The sequence below is a fragment of the Melampsora larici-populina genome (assembly GCF_000204055.1).
Source record: "Melampsora larici-populina 98AG31 unplaced genomic scaffold MELLAscaffold_4, whole genome shotgun sequence".
Lineage (NCBI taxonomy): Eukaryota > Fungi > Basidiomycota > Pucciniomycetes > Pucciniales > Melampsoraceae > Melampsora > Melampsora laricis-populina.
In genome coordinates this window covers 2201637-2226070 of record NW_006768768.1, presented here as the reverse complement: position 1 = coordinate 2226070, position 24434 = coordinate 2201637, and the positions used below count along the sequence as shown (strand labels likewise).

Sequence of the window (24434 nt, the reverse complement as noted above, 5' to 3'; positions counted from 1 at the left end):
GTTCTCATCTTGAAAGACTGCTTAAAGAGGCTCTTATTCAAAGCAGATTCTAACATGTGAACTTCTTGTAGATTGTCACTGGTTCAGGATTTGAATGTGTTATTGAGTAGGCTACACGAGTTTTCAAAAGTGACATATAGTACACATCCATCATAAGGGTTTTGGATTGAACTTGAATTGAAGTCAAGGCAATGAGCAAGAGAGTGGTTTGTGTGAAGTAGGTGAAAGGCAGAGTCTGCAGATATGTTAAAAGAAGTTTTATAACAAACACATCAAACTTGGTTGTAGTAGTACTCCTCAATATGATCATTAAAAAACTTCAATTTAATTTTTTCCAAATTTTCTTTACTCATAACAACAACAATTTCAATAAGGAAAAGGGATCATAAAGAAGGAACAGATCAATAAAAAGAAAAACAAAACATATATATATATAGACCACTTAATAAATACACAGATGAAAATAGCAAGTAATCGGACAAAAAAAAACAATATTTTCATTAAAAAACTTTAATTTAATTTTTTAAAAAGGATTGTTTACTCATATCAACAACAAATTTTTAATAAGAAAAGAAAAAAGGAAATCATAAAGAAGGAACAGATTAATCAAAAGAAAAAGAACACACATATATAGACCACTTATATAAATAGACAGATGAACATATCAACTAATCAAATAAACATGTACATTGTGAAAGATTATCATCAATAATGTTTCAAGCAAAAGATAAAAAAGAAAGAAAGATTAGTGTCACAACAACAACAACAACAGCAGCAACAGAATTTCTGAATCTTTTCAGCATTCTCTTCAGGATTTCAAAACAACAAAAGAATTTCATTCATCAAAAGTGATCTGATTGTTCAAAAGTTTAATCAAAAAACTGAACACTACAATTAGTTTGTTTTGAATTCAATTCTTCAGTACCAAGAAAGATCTAGAAAAAGTAATCAAATCATGAGTAAAGATTCCAAAAAAGAAAGTTTGAGCAAAAAAAAAGTCACTCAACTCGATCCTGATCGATTTAGAAACATTAACCACTTTCTCATCATCCGTCACAACGTTCTTTTCACCCACACCTAAACAATAACCTAAATCGATTTCACAACCTAATCGATTCTTAACATTATGAAGTTCATTTCGAACAGTTTGAAAGAGTTTTTTAGTTTCCGATTTCTGTAGTAAAAGTTTATCGATCAATTCTTTAATATGTTCGATTCTCTCGGTGGCTGAATGAGTGGTGATGATAGATAAATCTTTGGAGTTATAAAACGTTTTTAAAACCGTTCTGTAATTTGAGATTTTCATTTCGATCGATGTTAATGATGATGAGTAATGTTGGTATTGTTTTTTGAGACTTTGAAAGGAACGTTGATCCATCTCTGGGTTCCAACCGAACCTTTCGATCAACAGTTTAGATATCATTCCTGAAGTCGTGTCTGTAAAAGTAGAAGCAGGTGTAGGTTTTGATAGATTAGATGGTTTCTTTGCTCCTCTGGCTTGTGATACCTTTAATGATAAATGATGTGTATGATTTAATAAATTCCAATTAGAATTCATTTGATGATTTAAATCCAATGATTTCTTACTTTTCTTGATCTTCTTTTCGTCTTGTTCCTTATCATGATTTTCTAAAATAAAGATGTTTTGATTGACTTCAGGTTGGCTTGTTGGATTGATTTCTTCAAATTCGATTCTTCTTCTTTCAACTGAACTACCACCATCTAACATAGATAATTGTGCAGGTATGATCGATAATGGAAATGGTGAAATAAATCTTGTATCTAAAATTTCATACGTTTTTAAATTCGGATTTAAATTAGTTTCAATGATTTCTAATTTCTTTCCTGGTTTTAATACTCTTAAAAGTTCTTCTAATAATTTTGACCATTTATCTTCCGGTACTCCTGTTGCAATAAATGATGAATGAATATAATCAAAAGTCTAACAAAATAAAACCAAAACAAAAAAAACTCTGATTAATAAATTGGAAATTCTTGTCTTATTTCGTGGAAAATGAAGTGGTTTGAACTTACATCATCAGGAAAAGGAAGTAAATAATTCAAAAAATCATGTTGAATAAATTGTAATTGATGAAACCCATCATTTTGATAAACCGATTGAACTGGACAAATATCTAATCCGATGACTTTTAATTCAGTTTGAGTTTGATCACCATATTTTTGAATTACTGCATGAGACCAAGTCCCATAAGGGCCACAACCTAAATCTAATATTACTTTAGGTAATTCTGAATTCGTGGGACCTGTGAATGGTAATCGAAATGGATCATTTGATGATGCATACATCATTAAAGTATAACTGATTAAATCAACACGTTTAATTTCCAAAATGTCAGTTTTGTTTATTGTTTCAAACCTTTTTTGCCAGTTTGTGAAGTTTTAAAAGAAGAGATGAAACTTAACTGATCCATTACTTCTGGTTCGTATGATAACCAATATGGAATTTGATCAGGATCAAATGGATGATGTTTTTCATCATTTTCTAATTTAATAAACCAAGGGTAATAAGAATGAGGTGTAGGAAATTGTTTTCGTTGAGATTGAATAGATTTTTTCGAATTAGGAGCTGATTGAGAATGTGATGGAGTAGTAGTGGTGAAGCTAAACTTTTTCTTAGACCAAGACGGTTTAGAAAATGTACTCGTAGGCGGATCTGATGAAGCTTTATGATCAATTGTTTTGTGACAAGAAGATGAAGAAAGGATAGATCCATTTGAAATCGTTGTCATGGGTGATGGGACAGGTGATAGAGATGAAGTGGATTGGGTGGGTGACACTGAAGATGGTGCAGTTGATTTGAATTGATATATTAATTGTTTTTTTGAAAAACTTGTGGTACTTCGATGATTGACTTCAATTGCTTGTTGTTGTGGTTCTTCATGATGGGCTGAGAATAATGGATTGATGGGTTGTTTTAATGGATGATGAAACTTTGTGGTCATTTGTTTTGATTCGAGAGTATTTTGCAAATGTGGCATAGTTGGATATTTTAGGTTGTTTCAAAAAAAGTGGATGAACTTTTTGAAAGGATAAATGTAAACAAGAATGACTTTTTGTTGTTGTTGTTGGTTGTGATTTCGGTTGGGATTGGTTTGGAAAGAGGTACAAGCTATAAAGGCTTGAAGTTGATGTAGAAATTCAAATCTTGTCGATGGATTACTTGACCAACAGAACGGAATCAGTTCGATTGAAGCGAGATGTTCGAAAAGCTTTTATAGTCGTTATTTTTTTTTTCAGTTGAAGCGATTGAGGGATGAGACCTGATGAGATGAGCCCTCAAAAACTTTGAATAATCTGCTGGTACTCTTTTGTTTTTTTTTGCTTGCGAAACTTGCCGTATTAAAATAATGGCCCACTGCTTTAATCAAAAAAAATAATTTAGCACAGACATGTGTAGATTAAGTAGTTTTACGTAGAACCAAGCTACAAATGAAAAAAAAGAGATTCATGTAAGTTGAAGTACATCGAAGGGCGGTTGAAACTGGGTCCCGGTGGGTTGAGGAAATAGAATGGGGGAATGGTGTAATCAATCGATTATGTAACTGAATTTTAGCCGATCGAATCGTAAATGATATCTTAACATAATATTTCATATATCCATCCACATCTTTATTGTATGTTCCTTTCTGGCTGAAAGAAGAAAAGAAGCTGACCCCAAACTTCTATGGCATTGGTGGATATCAAATCAAGATTAATAAGAAAGTAAATCAATTCAAATCACTCCTCGGCCGTTATCGGAGAACTTAGTCTTCAGCCTCACTTCCTTTTGTACTCTATGGAATGAATGCAATCCTTCTCAAGACACCATCACCCACCACAATACATTTTTTTCTATATTACATAAATAATTTCACTACATACATACTATTTGGTCGGCTTTTTTAAAACAATGGGCCTGTACCGCCTAAGAAAGTTAGGGGATGTCCAAAATAGTTGGCGAACTTCAAAACAAACAGCTTCACATCAACTTTAATCAGCCTTAACTTTATTTTATGTAACTGGAGAATGTAGAAATCTAAAATTAGATTCAATAAGGAAAGAGTTGATGCTAAATGCAGAAGCAGAACAGCGTGGGATGTAATTATGTAGTGTTCTAGTCACATGATCTCAGATCGGGTCACGACTGCGGCACAGACTTGTCACCTTGCAGCCTCAACAAAACCCAGTTCTTTCGATTCTGAGAACCACTTCATCTGTGGATGTCATTCAAGCTTGTTTCTCTATGCTTTTATGCGTCTTTGTCACTCATACTTCACTTTATGTAATGTAAATGTGTCACTCTCGCACTTGCCCTTGACCCCACTATTTCCCATTAAATGACACAAGATAATTTCCTGCGTCATCAGATAATTTATTGGTAAAGTACAGTCAATTATTTGATGAGTTTATGAGGAGTCTATGAAGGATTAATTTTTTCACACGAACAAAAGTATACAAATTGCATTCAAATTTACGCGAGTCGATGCTCGCCAATCTTTCAAACAAACTTGCAAAGTCATTCAAATCACTCTGGCAAATCACTCAAATGCTACATAGTCCTGTCATTTATAAGTGACATTGCAAATCCCAAGCATTGCGACACAACGACAGAATCACATACTTCGAAGTATTTATCCCTAAATTGATCTTGAGGGGTTCCATGATTGAAACGAGGATAAAAATATATTCGTGGTGTCTACATAATATTCACGCCTCAAGTCGATAGAATGCCGTGGAGCATCCCATTATTTGACCCTCACTTCGTGCACTGTCAAGGGGAAATTCCTCAGGAATACGCACCAGGATGGACTTATAATGCCACGGTTGTAGACAGTATATGCGCGTTGTGACGCGCACCCACAAATACGCGAATATGAGCCATTGCTCCCAGATTCGGGGGATGAGGGGTGTCTTCGGTCAAAGCGAGGACCGAGAGGACCTCCTCGCATTGGCCGTGGTGCCAAAAGTAAGTTATAGTTTTAAGTTGCATGACGATGGCACGGTGGAAAGAGGGGATATGAAAGGGTGAGAGTAGCAATTTACACGAAAATGAAACTGTATGGAAAAGAGCAAAACTTGAATTGACGGAGGATGACGAAAGTACGGAAGAAGTGAAATCAGTACCTCATCACATAGTGCATGTTCTAACATGGCGGAAAAATGATGATTCGAAAACAACGGAGCTCGGTCGGAAGTAAATAGATCTTGCTGACCGAATGAGAACCGAGCGGACTTCACCAATCACCATACTTTGGTTCACTAAATGGAAGAAAAATATACTTTGTAAGGGAATGAAATCACGACGAGAAACAGATTGAAATGCTGAGAAAGTAAATCCACAAAGGGTGGAAGATAAGAAAGAGGATATGTACATCACGTCATCGACAGAAGGAAAGGGTCACTAAATGATCAGCAACGCTGTTGTTTCTTGGGGGTTGGTCTGCCGTTGATAAGGATTGTATGCTTGCCACCCTCAAAAAGAGGGACTGTAAACAGAAGGCTACCTCCAATTGTGAAGCCAGTGAGATTTGGGAATGTGCCATCCACACTTGTCAAGGATCTCAAGCCAAAGTGCAATAAATGCAAGCACATTGGAGTCTCAGTGTTTGATAGCTTTAGTGTGCTTGCGTATGGTGTTTTGTACAGTCTGGTAATCTATCTGAAGAGCCTCAGGGACAATCACCTATTGGGCAAGTCATAGCCTACATATAGGCATGAATTAGATGGATTATCATGCTGAAGAGTAAGGTGAATGAACTCACTGGTAAATGATCAGGACACAAAAGCAGGTGTTGGGGAGATTTCCAGGTCAAACCTTTGATGGATTGTGCGTTGAGCCACACCTTAAAAACCAATGGAAGGTGCATGTTACGCATGTCTTTGATAGAGTAGGGGTTGTGGTTTTAATGCTGCCAGTACCACTCAAATGCAAGTTTACCACTATCAAGAGTTGCACAAATAGAAAATTGAGCCCGGCATTGAACTTTGATAGAACTGTTTGAGCAACAAGTAGAATTGTTGAGTTTAGCATTTGGCTTTACACTGGGTTTGAATAACATAAATGTAGGAGAAAAATGTGTTGAACGGGGCATGTGAGTGCTGGGCTATAGAGATCATCAGACCAGTTGTCAAGAATAACTTGTGCGCGATTCGCGTTCTTCAAGTAAACAATACCGAAAACGAATCTTGATGATAGCTTGAGACCATGCTTTGGAAACCAATCGTAAACCAAGTAGTTTGGAAGAAATAAGAAGGTCTAACGTCCTCGTCCTCGTCCTGGTCCTCGTACTCTTCGGCCAAGAGTTCGAGAAAAAACTCCAAGATGTAAGTCTGGATTTCAAATGGCAGTGTAATAGGTTGAGGTTTGAACTGTAGTTGATCAGTGCTTCTGAGCATCTTCACCATTTGCTCGTGATAAACCAAAAGAGTTGTCTGATTATTTTTAACGTGACTCCACACGAGGCGTTGAGTTGGTTCCCCCACAGTAGTCCTCTATTCCTCCAAGACTTCATTTATCAGCTCACGACTTAATCATTTGCGGTTTGCAATTCTCTCTCTAACTATTCATCAAAATAAGAATCCTCAAGCTTCACTTTTAAAAAATCTCGCGCTTCTCAGTATATAATCATCATCCCACTTTAATAACTTTGATCATCACCATGATTCTTACAAATGCTTCAATAAGGCAGTTTTGTCTAGAGTCCAACCTTTAAGACGACTCATAAAATGTAAAAAAAAGGAAATTTCAAATTACCAAATCAGATTCATACAAAGAAGCAAAAAAAAAATGTTTCCAAATTCGACTTTTCATATAAAAAAAAATTCATCTCATCATCAATTCTTCCCAACTTACACTTCTTACCCACATGAAATCAATGAAACAAAGAAACAAAAACTTCATGATATATATATAGATAGATAGATAGAATCGATAATCAAATTGTCTCTACTCTAAACGGTTTTTGAACTTCTTCAAAATAGACTGATCTGATTACATAAAGAAACAGATCAATATATATAACCAAAGACCCTTTCCTGATCAATATCTTTCTAGAATAAACAAACCCATCATTCTCATTCAAGCCTATAGACCAAGACGAAAAAAACCAATATAAGCATTCCTAGTTTCTCAAAGAGAATCCGTCAAAAGACCACATACCAAGTAAATCAAGATCTTTCGGTCATGATTATCACGAGCCAAGTATTCCTTTTCGATTAATTTCTCAATCGAAGTTTTGATGACCGTAGGAGTAGGTTTAAATCGTTTAGCAAGTTGATTGATCACTTCATGATTTAATTCAGTATAACCTAATCTTTGTCTTGTTTTCATCACTCTTACAATACAAGCCTATTGTGTTTTTCAATCCAACCCCAAAAGCTACCATCAGAAAAAAAATACACCAAAAGAGACAGAGAAAGAGAGAGAGGGTGAAATTAACTTACTTCAGTATGTAACCTACGATCTTCTTCAACCCGATCATTAGTTTCTTTTTGTTCTACTTTATTTTCAACTTTGTTGGTAATCGTTTGAATCTTGATTCTCGTCATCGGATTTGTAAAATTCAAATTCAATTTAAATTCATCTAATCTTTCATTAATCTCACGTGATTTAGGTTCTTTTAATAAAATCTTATATTTCGCACATGATAAGGATTGTAAGGTTCGTTTTAAATCTCCATCTGACATGCCTGTTGCTTCTTGAATTTCCTAAGAAGTAGACGTAAAAAAAATTAGTTTTGGAATCAGTCAACAATTCAAAATTCATTAAAAAGTGTTTGGTTTGAAAAAACAAAATGGTCGAGAGAGAAAAACAATCAAAAAAAGAACATTGGATTACTTACTGGATAAGTAAATTTCCTCGATTCATCCACTCCATCAAACAAAAGGACCACCACACCAGCTAAAGTAGATAAACTAAGTTCATGAGTTGATTTATTAAACTTGATTTTGATTTCCAAACTACCTAATTCAGTATGCCAAGTTAATCTTCTACCACTATGTCTAGTCGAATAAAACCTTTCATAGAGTTTAATCGAATCATCCAACAATTTCGGTAAGATACATGGTGTTTTCATTTGATTGTTTCCTTGTGACATTGGCCACATAGATGAAGATCCTACCGTCACTACTAAATCCAAAGGAACAGCCTATCAAGAAGAAATAGCCTTTCAGTTAATCTCTCTCTCTCTCTCTCTGATACGAAAGATTCAAAACAAAACTCACGGGATGTTTCTTACTACACCAATCTTTAAAACTCTTACCCATCTCATTTGACATTTTCAAATCTTTCAACATCCCTTCAGAATCACGTGTAAAAGCACTACCTGATTCGACTTTTAATTTTCCTAACATATTCCTTTCTGTATCTTCTGAAACTGATTTTCCAAATAACAATCTTTTGGCAAGATGTGCTTTATAATATTTCTCAAATAAATCTTTTTCATGTAAATGTCTATAAAGTGCAATTGTCTTATCTAATTCAGATTCGATTTCTTCATCTGTTTTCTATTAAACATCAATCAATCCAAATTAAAGCATCATCAGTCTAGGCTTGGTGAAAGTGAAATATTCGTATATCAAAACATACGTACTCCTTTTAATCCTTTCTTGAGTTTATCATCAATAAACAAACTGATAAACTCAGCAGATCGTTTGTTAGCATTGATAAAAGAGCTAAAAGCCTCATCAATACAACTTTGTAAAAGCTTATTAGCCGAAAAACTTTCGGAAAGGATCACCAAAAACTTATCTCTCAAAGCAATGACATCCGAAACCCATTGTAAAGCGGTTGAATTATTACCCGCTTGAGGTTCATCACGAGTAATGGCTTCACCATTAAAACCTTCATTGATCCGATTCCCTCGTTCTTTAATCCAATCTTTAACTCCTTCTTTTAAACTGTTCAAACCTTGCTCAGGGATCCTAAGTAAGAGAGTGTAGAGTCGTTTTAAGTCGTCTTTGGCATCATGTTCGATCATTAGGTTTAAACCTCCTGATGCATGATGTAGGATTCCATTGATGTGTTTTTTGATTAGTTCTTCATCTAAAATAAATGCTAGGCATTGTTCAGTTGGTAAATGAAGGTAAGCTTGTGATCGGATTTCTTCTTCTGCCAAACGTTTTTCAACCTAAACCATAGAGGTGGCAATCAAAATGTGGTAGCGACAAGATGAGAAAGACGAAATCAGTCTGGGTACCAAGAAACTTATCATCAAGATACATATAAATGGGAAACAGAAAGAAGAAACAAACCTTTTTAAGATATTCAGATGCATTACAAGAACTTAAAAGTTGGTTTCCTTCATTCTTATAAAACTCACGACTCTCGGCCAAAAAAAGCGGTTCAAAGTCCGTCAAATAAATACTTTCACCCGCCGGACCACCGCCATTTCCACCCGTTTTATCATCTACTCTTTTGATAATCTCAACACTATGGTTTGTTAAATCGGTTAACATTTCAGTAGCTGATCTAACTACTGAACTATTGATCGTGTCTCCTAATCTTTCGGATGTGATGAGTGTGATGATGGCATTGATTAGGTGGGATGAGATGGGATGGTGTGGGGATCGGATTACATGGGTTAGGAAGATGTAAAGACCCAAGTCCCATACTGGTGGCATCCAATCAAAGTTATTTCCTGGTGCTGCAGTATAAACTTTGTCCTATATGACCAAATCATGGTAGGTCGATTAAATAGGAAACCAGTCAGTTTTCAAGATTTGGGATATATCCACAATTGTAGATTCAAACTTACCATATACTTCAATACATCTCTCAATTTTTTCATACAAGCCACATGATCATCCCAAACCTCTCTAACCGATTTCAAAAACCTTTCTTGAGACTGAATGAGAGTTAATCGATCAGTAGCGTTTCCACTAATCAAAGCAATCTGATGAGTCTGAGTAAGTAAAGGAATATGAGGAGCATTGGCTTCTAATTTTTCCAAGGTTTTTTCCACGGCTTTGGCTTTACCCTTGTTATTACTACTAGAGATTGTAGCTGGTGGTGAGATTGGGACTTCTTTTGTTGGGTTGACTGTGGTGGTGCTGGTAGTGGTAGTGGTGGTGGTGGTGGTTGAGGCAGTGAAGACTGGGAAGTTCGGCTTGATTTTTTGGTTGGCTTGGTCATCTAGATGGTGGGCCACTAGATCTCTGACCCCATTGAAGAGCTTGGTACCTTGCTTATAGAGTACCATATTATAGGCATACCGATAACTGTACAAAAGCAAACCAAGAGTATCAATAAAAGTTTCATACACATATGGATCGAGAGACTTGAGTGAATCTGAAGGTATTTTGGGTAAGAAACCAGGAAAAAGAACGGAAATCTACTAAACTGTTCTTCAAAAGAAAGTTTGGATGCATTATGGTTTAAGATTTCAGTGATTGCTTTAGCTAATCGAGACCAAGTGTCTGTAGCAGGTTCACCATGTCGTTTAGTAGGTTTAACCTTTGAAGAACGAGGAAGAAGATGAGGAGCTTGATGGAATCGTTTGTTATTGGATGACATCTGTGTATAAGGTCCGGGTTTGATAAAGGTCTGGAGCCGACTGATTGCTGAGTTGGATTCGCTAACCGGTTTTAGATGAGAAAGTGAGTTATGATCGGTAAGCTGAGAATGTTCGATGTTTGATATCTGAGATGGGTTGTGAGAGTAGTTGAATGATTAAGACTTGATGATGATGATAGTCAAACTGAGCAGAACAAGAACTTGAACAATCAAATCAAATCAAGACAAAGAAACAGTTCAAGTCGATTTCAAAGGCGAGATGGATTATATATCATCTGTAGCAGACTGTAGACAGTGCGGCGCAGTCCAAGTATCACAGATTATCAAAACCATACAACAAGATCCCATAAAAGGAAAATCAACCTATCACATCAAATCAAATCAAATCTACCATCCGAAGTGATATCCCATTTCTGATTTCCCTTCAAGTTCCATGCTGTTTCAATGGTCTTCAATTCACAAAACCATCAAGGGACAAATTCAACCCAGATTTACAAAAAATGGCAACTCTATTCACAAATCACATGTTCCTGTGTTGGAGTTCATACCACAACAATTCCCTTCATGGCTAGTAATCAAAAGGTTACTCTTGGCTGGAGATCCATCAGGCTTGTTAATCTCATGCTTGTGAATTTCTGCAATCAAGTCAATGATGGGACCAATGCTGATGAATGAGGATTCACAGTAGGTCAAAATGCTTGGAAAAAGACTATGAATAAGATCATCAAAAGCAAAAATGTACAACACACTACCAGTTTGGCATGAAAACAAATTCAATCTTGGTAATCAAATCATGAGATATTGTAATTCAAATTTATTTGTTTACTCATTCCAAAGTGGACATATATCTAACACAACCCAAAAGAGAATTGTGAGCTTCATCATAAGTACATACATCAAGGTTACCAAGATAAATTGTAATTAAGAAATAATTGCTCTATGTTTCTTTATTCATGAAAGAAAAACAAGAAAATAAACACTATAGCTCATCATCACGCAAAAGAATTAAATGTAATGTTTCATGGAGTTATCATAAAGAAGTTGGATTAAAAGATGTAAAGCCATCAATTCATACTTGGAACTAGCCATCTACCCAATTAAACAAAGAGGATCAACTTACAAAATGCATCATTTACAGTTTCTCCTATATCAAAATGTTACTTATGATTTTTAGATTTTTGTAAAACAAAGCTTTACTTGAGGCACACATTCTACAGCCGTTTTCAGTCTTGATGAACTTGCACCAAATGATGATTGGATGTTTTAGGCTGTACCAGTCACAGGTTCCAAACTTGATGCTCAGAACTACGTGAGCCTTGTAGACTTTCCAGAAGTCTCAAAAGATTCATTTTCTTTCAGATTCATTTGATTCATGAGTTTGGTAGTGTTCAAACAATCAGACTGTTTTTGATCAGATTTTGCTTGGCTTTGCTGGAGAATGCTCATTTTCATCTTGCATGAGAATTCTTTGGGCTCAGTCAGAGTCTCTGAGATGATTATTCAGGATCTGATCATGAGTCATACTCAGAACATCTCAGAATCTCTCCAAGATGAAAACAAACTGATTTTGTTTTCACAGCCCTTCCCAATACATGTCAGCACTACACCACAAATTTACCATGATTTTGTTGAAAATTGGTTTAGGGGGTACCCAAGAATCACGGAGGGAACCCGGCTCAAATTCCACGGGTTTTTGCTAGACTTTTCTTCAATATCCAAAGCTTTGAAATAACAGCACCAAAACCGTCTCAAGAACTTGTTTGTAGCCCCATGTGGAGGTCATATCCATGTCAACTAATGAGTCCATCACTTCATGACTGTGATAATATAGATACAAATCAGGACTTGACTTTGCAACCATCATGAACTAGAAAAGAACACACCTAAGGAAAAAAACAAGATTTGCCTTATGCACTATTTGCATTGATCTCATCAATAGAATTGAAGTCTTGGAATGCCAAATACTTGGTATGATCACCTCCCAATTCAAATGAAGAAAGCCAGGCACCACTATCTTTGCTGATGTTGGAATAGCCCCAGTGTAAGGCCCATATGCCCTACACAAAACTGTCTGGATTGAACACAAGGTGAATGAATACCTCACTGCCCCTCAAGAAGACAAGATCTGTAAACCTCTTGCCTATTGGTCAATAAACGCACATCACTGGCCTAATCTTGCTTGCATGGCCAGAGCAATTCTTGCAGTACCTGCAACAAGTTCCCCTTCTGAGAGCACATGCTCTAATGCTTTGAGAGTCATGAGTGACCACCAAGCCTTGTTCACTCCTCACAATCTTGAAGCTCAAGTCTGCCTCAAGAGCTGGAATAAGGTGATCATGAAAAAATAGGTGTTTATTGATTGATTTTCAAGAAATCTATTTTCATTTTTCACTAGAAACAAGTTTGAATGAATACATGTTAATTTGGATTGAAGTGAGAATTTTTTTAAGTTTTCCTTTTCTAAATAGACATTTAAACTTTGGATATATACATGAGAATTTCAAGTAAAGGTTGTTTTTCTCTCTTCTAAGTAGGTCTTGGTCTCTCAAATATGTTTCTACCTTCAAAGTAAGGTTTTATTGATGTCCTTGAAGATGCAATACACCCAATGGTTATCCCCTTTCTGAGCGTTTTATCCCCCCAAAATTGAGCCTGGCCCTGCGCGGCCTCGAGGCCTAGATTTCAGGGCCTAAGAAAATTGTACCAAGAATTGGCTCTCACATTGATTCGATCAGTTAATAACCGCAGTTTTGAGAAGGTTTGGTTTCTGTACAACAAAAAAACGGTTGTGTAAAGGGAAGGCCTACAGTAATTTTTGGGCACCTCAGTTCATTTTTTCCCTCTTTCTCTCTTGTTGAATCCATAACAAAAGAAACAATTATTTACTTTGGGGCAGGATCAAATACATCTTTCGTTTGTTTCTAACACTGGTTCAGGGCTCTGGTGGAATATACTTACATCTTTTGAAAAACAAAAGTTGGCAAGGGAGATGACAAAAGGCTTTTGTTAGTAATATTACTAACAAAAGAAAATTTCAAATTGAAGGGGCATCCACAAGTGAATCTAATGACTTGTTTGCATTGGTTCATTGAGTTCAAGATCTAATTTCTAATCAACAAGTAAAATAATCAGTACAAAGTTTTTCAACACACTCCCTATCAAAGTTTTGGTGTGATCAAACAAAAAGATACTAACCAAAATTTCATCTATTGTCATGCTTCCGAAGACATGACCTTGAATTCCGAGCGTCTTTTAGGCTAGTAAACCACTAAAGAAAAAGGGTGGAATAATAAACTAAGTTTATTGATGAAGAACATGTGTTTGCACTGTAAACATCATTCAACTTCCCCAATTTGGCAGAGGAAAATGATTAATAGTACAGTTTTTCATAAAAGAATCTAATACTGCACACCTGAGGGTTTTGGATATCAATCCGGGAATTAATGCAAGACAGGAGTCTTCTAGCAGGAATAAGAGTAGAAACTACAGTCTAGTTTCGTGCCCAAGCTAATAACACTCTACTCTAGAGTTTATTACACAAGGGAAATATCACCTAGTGATATTTAAAGTTCTTTAAACTCTGAACACAGAGGAACTCCCGTGAATTTAGAGTTTCTCAAGTTATTGAATTCCCTTAATAACTTGAGCAGTACTGCAAGGATCACCTCCTGAAAGAAGTCTTCAAAAGAACTTCTACAAATAACAAAAGCAATGATCAATTAGAGAAATATACAATGTCTAATGAAAAGAGGACAAGGACTCTTATTTATCTGATTGATGATGTTTACTGATAATTTGATGATATGTAATGATGATGATGGATTTTCCTGGCGGGTCAGAGAGCTCTTTATATACTCAAAACCCTGAGAATCCTTATGTACAACTTGTGGTTTGATTACATACTCATTTGACGTATGTAATCATGAATTTTAATTATTTAATTATTATCTGATTACGCACGGGTGTAACTCTTGTGTTACTCCTGTGATACGCACTTGTGAAAGGCAATCTTACATAATATAACCAAAAGGTTACATCTACATGTATGTACATATGTAATTTCATATGTAACTATATGTAATTACATATGTACTTGGCTCTTGAAACTGAGCCATGAGTTGTAATTATTATTTTTGTTATTTTATAGTTATTTGGGCAGCCCTTTGGTACTAGTAATAGGGCTCGGGGCTGACATTCCCCACCACCAAAGGAGGTCATACCACTTTCATGAAGTGTGATGGAATCTCGTTGGAAAAAAAGGGATGTTTGATGAAGAACATGTGTTTGCACTGTAAACATCATTCAACTTCCCCAATTTGGCAGAGGAAAATGATTAATAGTACAGTTTTTCATAAAAGAATCTAATACTGCACACCTGGGCCATTTCACCCACACTACATATGTGCAGCAAGCTAAGTCAATAGTTGTCTATCATGTACATACAGGTCTGCTCAGTTTTTTGCCCATCAGAATAAATAAATCACATGTTATACCACATGTAACTTTTTCGACTTTGAATTTTTTTTCCCAAAAATTCACTACATATAATTCTGTAGCTGCTCAGGCAATATTGTTGAAGCTATGTCTTAGTAACAGAAAGTGTGTTACATGCAGTTGAGTTGATGAGATCACACCAAAACATTGAGTCAGTGTATGTAGTCAATCTTTTGGAAGCTTTTTTCAATCTGAAAGAAGTTACAGCATGTATTACATATGAATAACTTGTCCTGATGAGCAGATAACTGAGCAGAACTGTATGTACATGATAACCACATATTCACTGAGCCTGCTACACATATGTAGTGTGGGTGTTATGGCTCAGGTGTGGAGTGATAGACCATTTTATGACAAATCATACTCCCAATCATTTTTCCCTGCCCACTTGGGGAACCCGAATAATGTCTGCAGTGTTTGAGATTAGTGAGCTTCTTCAAGACATCCACTCCGCTCAATTTCAAAGCATCTTTCAAATAATTCTTATTTATGACAATTGTTCTGACGTTCTTGAACATTGGGGCATTCATCCAATCAAGTTCTGACATGGTGGGACGAAGCACAGGCTGAGTTCCAATAACTCGTAATTTTTGAAAATTTAAATCCAAAACATCTTGGCCAAGTTGTCGAGAGATCCGCGTTGTAAAGAGACCTTCTACTGTATCTTTGACAGGCTCCAAAACTTGCCGTAGACCTTCAAGCTGATGATCACCAAAAAGTGCAATAGTTTTTAATCTGTTTTTTGAAGCTTCAGTGATATTAGAAATCCCTGCTACATTTTTTTCACAAGTGAGAGAAAAGTAGTTCAAATTCGATAGAGCAGGTGGTTTGACGTCCAAAATTTCTGATGAATCCCATTGAAGTGATAAACGTTCAAGTTTAGGTATCGCTGAAATTAAATCTGATAATGAATCCAAATCGTATGCCGCGGTTTCATTTTGAAATTCAATCGATAACCATTTCAAATTTTTGATAGTCTTGATGGCTTTGATCAGATCAGGAGAAACTTTCAAGCAACATTCAAGGCTGATATACAACATCTTCAAATTTTCGCCCAGTAATTCAATTAACCTTACTACTTGCTCGATCGTAGGATGTCTGAAATCACGCTCTTCTGGGGGCATCTCACACCGATCTGCGTGTGTATGGCCGAGTTCAATAATGTGCAGTATTCTAACAGGACATTGAAGATCAGGTGCATATAAATCATCCTTCCAGTTATTAATAATTAATCTTGCACGATCCCGATTTAATATCACTATTGCTTGAAAATATAATTGTATAACAGCTTTAGACCAAGCTTTAGAAACTAGTCTTAACTCGAGTAACTCAGTTGGTGGCTCAATAGAATGAGCTGGCATAGGTCTAATTTCTAAGTTATTCACAACTTCTGTTAGGATTCGATTGAAAATCTCAATTGGTAATTTATCAAACTGATTCATTTTATCTTTGTTGTTGTTGTTCTATGCGATAATTTTCAACTTTCGCAACACGAGTGATTTGAATGTCCTAGTGAGATATTGTGAAAGTCCTTTATGATGTAATGATGTTCGATATGCAATCCGGAAATATTCTTTATGTCGATTTTTGTGAATAAGCTGTTCTTTAAAATGACATGATCGGCTTCGTTGATGTTGGGTATTTTGTATGCTCTCAAAGCTGTGGGAGCAAAAACTAAAGCGCTAGTGTAAGTTATCAGACTTTTGTTGGACTAATTCGACAACAGAAATAACACCCAAAGAGCAAACTTTACAAAGTCCCTCGCCAAAGGTGGGGCTCAGGCCTTTGGCGAGGGACTTTGTTAAGTTTGCCTAAAGAGCTAGTGTAAGTTATAAGGCTTTTGTCGGACTTGTAAGTCTTCAACACAGCAGAAATACACACCTGACCAAAGTTGATGGAGAAGGGTTAGCAAGGTGTTGGACGAAATGTGAATTAGCAAGAATAAATGAGTTTATTTTTCATAACACAAACAAGAGAAAGGAGAAAATTAAGAGAAATAACAGGATGCAGGCCTAAAGCGCTAGTGTAAGTTATAGGGCTTTTGTTGGACTATGTCCAAGAATATCACACAATTCTTAATTACGAACCCCCCGCCTCGTCAGCTGAAATCCAATGTCAATCAAACCAAGATCACATCAAAGTTGTTGCAGTTTTGATTTATCAAGAGATTTAGTGAGAATTTAGGGGATACAAAGTTGAAATCCGGCCGAAAATCCGGCCGCGTGGCCAGATTTCCAGATTCCATTTTTTTCTGGCCACGACTTGAAATTTGGCAAAAAGAGAAATCAACAGATCACTGGCCAGTTCTTCACTCACCTCAATTCCATATCCGACTCAACACCTCAATCTCAAGATTTTCGTTCTCATCCAACACCAGGCACCCAGAAATCCTTCCTTACACTCTGAGTCAAATCGATCTTCATTACATTCTCATTCTCATTCAAATCAACCTTATCCTCCTTTATGGAATTCAACTAATCATCGAGATCGAGTGAAGATTACGGATTTTTTGAATAAAGGACAATTAACTTCAATGGTACAACAGATCGGTAACAGATCATTTTTCTTCTCTTGATTAATACTTTAAAAATCATATTCGATCTGATTTAAATCTAATCTACTCTTTTGGTTTTGGTTTTGTTTTCTCTTTAGCTGCTTCATGTCAATTAAAAACACTTGAACCTGCGATTTTAGATGTTTTAACTCAAGCTGCAGAACAAAGACTCTTTCAAACCTGTGGATGAATGAAACTGGCAGACAATAGCAGTTGATCTTAGTCCAAAGACATCCTCGATCTAGAAGTTTTGTTAAAGAGTCACTTTTCGGAACTCTGAATTTTGCATTAGATCCTTTGTATAATCTTTTCACACACGAATCAAATCAAAGAAGGATACAGATAAGTTTAAGAATAGTCAGACCAGATGGAATCTTTGTGAGAATTGAAGTCAAGAGTTGGTATTAATACTTTAAAAATCATATTCGATCTGATTTAAATCTAATCTACTCTTTTGGTTTTGGTTTTGTTTTCTCTTTAGCTGCTTCATGTCAATTAAAAACACTTGAACCTGCGATTTTAGATGTTTTAACTCAAGCTGCAGAACAAAGACTCTTTCAAACCTGTGGATGAATGAAACTGGCAGACAATAGCAGTTGATCTTAGTCCAAAGACATCCTCGATCTAGAAGTTTTGTTAAAGAGTCACTTTTCGGAACTCTGAATTTTGCATTAGATCCTTTGTATAATCTTTTCACACACGAATCAAATCAAAGAAGGATACAGATAAGTTTAAGAATAGTCAGACCAGATGGAATCTTTGTGAGAATTGAAGTCAAGAGTTGGTCTTTTTTCATCAATCGAAAGATTTGAGATTGATCTATCATAAGGTTCATGTTGTGATTGATTAAATTGTAAGTTTGGTTGACCGAGAAAGCTGCCTTCTTTCAATTCTTGTCAGTTACAGCAATTTGATGGATTTGTAAGGCTTGAATCATGCGTAAGAAAAATCTATCCCGGCGAGATTGACTTGAAACATTGCAAGTGAGTCTAGGTTGTTCTGAACATACGCCTTTCTTGCATGTCGTGCTGTTTGAATGGACCTCTTGAGGGCTATTTTGCGATGGTATCGAGTTGTTGCTATGTGAAGTGGGGGCGAGTCGTCGATATTGGATGTGGGACTGGTGGTGTAGTGGAAAGTTGGCATGGAACTTGAAGTCGGGGGATTCAAAGTTGAGAGAATCCGGACTCATGTCCAGATTCCGAATTACCGCAAAAAATGGAATCTGGAAATCTGGCCACGCGGCCGGATTTTCGGCCGGATTTCAACTTTGTATCCCCTAATTGTTAAAGTTTTCATATCACTTCTGTAATAATTTACATATCACATAACTGACATTCAAGTTTGGACTTAATATTTCAATCTCATTTAATCATTTACATATGTATCATTTGTCTATGTTTAGGTTTCAATCTGTTTGTTATCATTAATGTTAACCTATGTACCGTTTCAGAAGTTTCATGTTAAACCTCGAAGAGCAGCGATCTGAGTCTCCCTTCTTCATCCAAGATCTTCTTCTTACATCTTGGGTGAAAGGTGAGTTTAACTCATATCGTGGGAATTGATATAGTCATAAGGTTCTGCTTCTGAACCATATCTTCCCTGCTCTGACAGGTGTGTATTGAATTATGTTTCTCATCTTTAATCTTGTTCATTTCTTTATTCAATTGTGATGGAATAAAAACTGATCCAAGATCTTCTTCTTACATCTTGGGTGAAAGGTGAGTTTAACTCATATCGTGGGAATTGATATAGTCATAAGGTTCTGCTTCTGAACCATATCTTCCCTGCTCTGACAGGTGAGTTTAACTCATATCGTGGGAATTGATATAGTCATAAGGTTCTGCTTCTGAACCATATCTTCCCTGCTCTGACAGAATTGTAACCAGCAATCACATCATTGGTTGAACAAAACTTGATATCTATACTTTTATCTTGAATTTTCTGCCAAATCCAATGAAAATGTATCTCAATTTGTAATTTGCTCTGCGCGACCATGAAATATAGAATTACGTGAAAGTGCAATAGAACTTTGGTTGTTGCCAAAGAATGTAGTCGAAATAAGTTGATCATAACCAAAATCCGACATCAGTCTCCTGATCCACATCCCTTCCTGTCCAGCATCCAAAAATCCGTTATACTCCGCTTCGGTAGAAGAAAGTGTTACAGTAGGTTGCATTGCCACCTCACAGCGCCGCCATTAAAAATAAAATAATACCCCAAAGTAGATCTCTGAGAAATTGTACAATCAGCCTAGTTAGAATCAGAAAAAGCTACAGGAGGTCCACTAAGATCAGGCTGAAATTTTTGAAAAGTTTTATTCACGGGCTGAACACCATAAGTAAGACATAGAGTGCTTGTACCACATAAATATTGAAGCACCCTTTTAAAGTGCCCCCAGTGTGCCATGGTTGATGTTTTGAGAGATTGAGGGAGTAAACTGACTGGATGTGATAAGTCAGGATGATTGTACATTGGGAAAGATAATTAAGTGATCCAATAGCATTTAAGGCCACTAAGTTTGAATTCATTGATTTCATCTTCAGTGCTGGGTAAAATAGGTAAATTAGATTGAAGTGTAGTTCCTAAATGTTTACAGTCCTCCATGCCATATAATTTTAGCAATTCTTCAACATATTTTGATTGACTTATAGAAAGAGTCCTAGACTCATGGTTTTGTTTGATTTGCATAACCAGCATGTTCTTCACCGGACCCAGATCTTTGATACAATAATCACCTTTCAAAGCATCAAGCACCCAACAAACATTCTTACCAACAACAATAATATCATACACCCACATATAGATTAAAATTCTTTCACCCATTTTACCACAATAGACAAATAAATAAGCATCAGTCTTGCTAACCACAAATCTGTGTTTGTAATACCAGGCCTTAATAGTAAGTTACCAACTGTGAGATGCCTGTTTCAAACCATACAACAAACAGAGAAGTTCAAGCCACAAGGAACCTCAACAAGCTATAAGTGCCGGAATCCAAGTGCAAAAGGGTGAAGAGGGAGGAAGTGATTTGACCCAGTCAACAAAACCGTCAGGTATCTGGATCTACACTGTTTCTCCTTCACCAAGCTCTGAGTTAAGGAATATAGTCACAAAGTTGGCTTGAATAATATCAAGATCTTCAGTGGCAGTGTGACCAAAGAGAGCTCAAAGAGTTACAAAGTGTCCAGTAGAATAGAAAGTTTTGTCAAGATCCTTAAGTGCCTTCTTCTTGGAGGCAACCACAAGCTACACATCTAGCTTTAAATCTAAGGAGTTGAGATTGGCTTTTGATCAGTGGGAACAACATCAACAATTTCAAAAACATTTTTGGCCGCAAAAGAGTCAAATTCTTCAAACATTGCCTGTTGCCATTTCAAGGAGTTCCAAGTAAGAAGTGTCTGAGAATAAGAAGGTGGGTTGGGTTCCAGATCAAGAGTGGATAGATTTGCTGATTCATCAATTGATTTTCCAATTCTTGAGATAAGCGCAGTTGCACTGGCAGTGATCTTGTACTTTTTTTCTTGTCATATTTCTTTGGTGAGAGCAGGTGAATGAAGGCAAAATTTTAAAGGTTCACAAGATAAAGTCTCCTCCTCAGTAAAAGGTACAATAGTTGTGTTGGGATTGTTGAAAATCACAAGAAAATGAAATTTGGATTCATTGAATTGTACATCATGAGAAATAGTGATGGCCCCAGTGGACGGAATGTAAAATCTGCAGTTTTTCATACTTTCAACAAAGCCTACAAGAATTACTTTTTTGGCCCAAGGTCCAAACTTCCTGTCACATCCATGAGTAAGATGGTAAAATGCAGCACACCCAAAAATGTGGATGTGACCAACAGAAGGAATGGAACCATTCAGAGCTTCAAACGGTGTTACCCCATTACATGACCTGGAAATAGTATGGTTCTCAAAATAGACCGCTGTAAGAACAACTGCAGCCCACATAAAAGCAGGCATTGAGGCCTGGTGTAACATACTCCTGGCCTTCTTGTCTGTGGTTCAATTTCCATGTTCAGAGAAGGGATTTTGTTGAGGCGTATGAGAAGTGGTGATGTAGTGAATGATACCTTCAGTTTTAAGATATTCATTAAATAGATTGTTGACATACTTGCCGCCTCCATCACTAACAATCTTCTTGACCACATGTTCAGTCATGTGTTTGACTTGAACCTTCCTTTCTTTATATTTATCCAAAGCTTCATTTTTGAAACATGACAGATGGATCAATCCATAGGAGGAAAATCCATCAGTGATTTTCATGGAATACTTGCGGCCAGATGGAGTCAATGGAGTGATTTTTCCAGACAAGTTGGTGTGTACAACATTGAGAGGACCAGAAGGGCGGGAAGTCTTCCTGGTGAATGGTAAGTGGGTAGACCTACTGGTAGCACAGGCTTCCAAAAAATCCTTTGCAGGTACAGTTTCAATGCCTTCAGTACATAGTTGAGGTTACACAGTCATGATTGATATGACCAAGGCGGTCATGCCATAGGTTGGATGAGAAAGCAGGATTTTTATTGCATGATAGATGATTAATAGAAATATTAGAAAAAAGTAAACAATCTCTGACAACCCCATTAAGAATAGTTTGATCACCACAGAGGACAGAGAAGGTGTTATCACCATGATACACAAAGAGAGCTCTTTTGCCATATCAGAGAAAGTGGAATATGGTTGTAAGAAGAACAGGAACATGAAGAGTGTCTTGGAAGATAATAACATCACCAACACCATGAAAAGCAACCACACCCTTCCCAATAGCTTGAACAGCTCTTCCAACTTCTCCGATGTTGAGATTGGATAAGATTTCAGAGTAGGTGGAGAAGGCTTCTTGACTAGTAGTGTACATAACATCAGAACACCCTGAATCAAGAAGAGTAGAAGGTGGTTCAAGTGAAGTGCTTAAAGTGGTGTTTGATGATGGAAAAGATGATGCTGACAAAGGATTATCTAAGTCCATGCCAGTGTAAATAGATGTCAACACAGGAGCAGGAGATGGTGCAGAAGAGGTAGACACCATCAGAACAACAGAAGTAGCCACAACCACAGCCATCTTTCTTTCTTGTGTGTAAGCTGGTTTGAGTACAGGATGAGTAGCCCAGAACCTTGGTTTTAAATGACCAGGATGTTTGCAGTGAGTGCACCTGTGACCAGTGTTCTTGTTGCCAGCTGAGACCATAGCAATAGAAGGAGATTCATTGTCCATTGTAGCTTGTTGATGAGCATCCTGCTCAATTTGATTTAAAACAAAATTGACAGTTGTCTTTGGACTCATAGAGTGTGAGAGAACTCCAATAAAAGACTGAATAGATTGTAAAAGATGAGCAAGAACCAAGACAACAAGAAATTTTTTGGGAATATCAAGACCGATTTGAGAAAGTGTTGCCAGAGAAGTATGCCCTCCTTTACTGAATTGAAGAGATGATGTGTATTTGATGTGAAGAATGACATAGAACACATGAGTTTGATGAAAAACATTATTAGGCATACACTTTTCTTTAAGCTGATTCCAGATACCTGCACCAGTTTTTGCAGTTCCTGTTTTGGCAGTAAATTTAGTGGCCAAAGCTAAATTGTTCTGGTACAAGTTTCAAGAAAAAAATTATACACCTTTTGTTCAAATTTCAAAAAAGCAACAAGGTCCTCAGCCAGTGAGTTCTCTTTGAGAATAAAAGATCCATCTACCACGCCCCCAAAGATAAGTTATTTGGCTCAATTTCCATCCATGTTGTCCAAACAGTATAGTTAGTATCTGTAAGTTGCCTCCAAATCACATCAAGAGCAGCGGCTAGCGCAGTTACCACAGAGGCAAGACCCGGATTCATTGGAAGATTGAACGATGGTGATTTCTTAGTAGTTGTAGGTGGAGAATTTGGTGATGAAGTTGCCATTTCCTAACGGAGTAGGGTACTGATAATATCTTGTATGCTCTCAAATATGTGGGAGCAAAAACTAAAGCACTAGTGTAAGTTATAAAGCTTTTGTTGGACTAAGTCAACAACAAAGCAGAAATACACACCTAAAGTGCTAGTGTATGTTATAAGGCTTTTGTTGAACTAAGTCAATAACAAAGCATAAATATACACCTGACCATGTGAAGTTGATGGAGAAGGTTTAGGAAGGTGTTAGACAAAATGAGAAGTAGCAACAATGAATGAGTGAGAAAAGGAATACAAGGCTACAATAAGAAGCTATTTATACAGAAAGTCTTATCCATTTCATTTATCCATCTCTATCACCAGTCCACACATCCAGGGTGTTCCTACTATGCCACTTCATTGGTCTGTAATTAAATATAAGCTAAGTTAATCAAAACTGAAGTAAGAATTGAGGGTTCAGCACAACAAGAAAATGAATAATCTGGTCATGATTAAGAAGCAAGTGCCTAGTCCAGACTTAATTATGTACAAAAGAGTACACTTGATCATGGAACATCAACCCAAATTTGTGTTTGAGAACTTCGGTCCTCATCACTTTGCCACACCCAAGATTCAAAAGCTGCAAGCTGGCCTCAGCTGATCCCGTAAAGCCCTCCCGGCAACAATAGAGCCCCAAATTGATCTCGGGGTGCAGACTGGGCAAGGGTACAGTGGCCAGGCGCAAGTTGTTTCACCAGTATACACCACACCAGTTTACCTTTGATTTTTAAGATTTCTCAAGTCAAAATGATCATGCAGGATATCTGGTCAGAGACTCAAATTTGCTCCAAAACTATCAGAATTTGGGCAGAAAACTTCAAGGTCTCAAAATATGAGAACTTTTGTTCAATCACCTGGATACTTGCAATCTATAAGAGCCATGTGATGGGTCTACAATGTGCATCAAGGGGCTGAAGCCATTGTAGTAATGATTTCTACACTTATAT

The 24434-nt window shown here is 36.7% G+C and overlaps 2 protein-coding genes across 2 annotated transcripts; both read right to left on the bottom strand.

Annotated features, from left to right (window-relative positions):
• Positions 1 to 304: 304 nt before the first annotated feature.
• On the bottom strand, positions 305 to 3552 carry MELLADRAFT_76784 (uncharacterized protein; the record flags this gene model as incomplete). Its single annotated transcript, XM_007405557.1, has 4 exons — positions 305 to 935; positions 1008 to 1942; positions 2035 to 2320; positions 2425 to 3552. 4 exons carry the CDS (start codon positions 2997 to 2999, stop codon positions 911 to 913), a joined length of 1821 nt encoding a protein of 606 aa, XP_007405619.1.
• Positions 3553 to 6728: 3176 nt separating this feature from the next.
• MELLADRAFT_42064 (uncharacterized protein) lies at positions 6729 to 10685 on the bottom strand (the record flags this gene model as incomplete). Its single annotated transcript, XM_007405556.1, has 10 exons — positions 6729 to 7084; positions 7160 to 7348; positions 7444 to 7707; positions 7842 to 8147; positions 8224 to 8505; positions 8592 to 9128; positions 9253 to 9663; positions 9756 to 9845; positions 10095 to 10218; positions 10341 to 10685. 10 exons carry the CDS (start codon positions 10511 to 10513, stop codon positions 7079 to 7081), a joined length of 2382 nt encoding a protein of 793 aa, XP_007405618.1.
• Positions 10686 to 24434: the final 13749 nt, after the last annotated feature.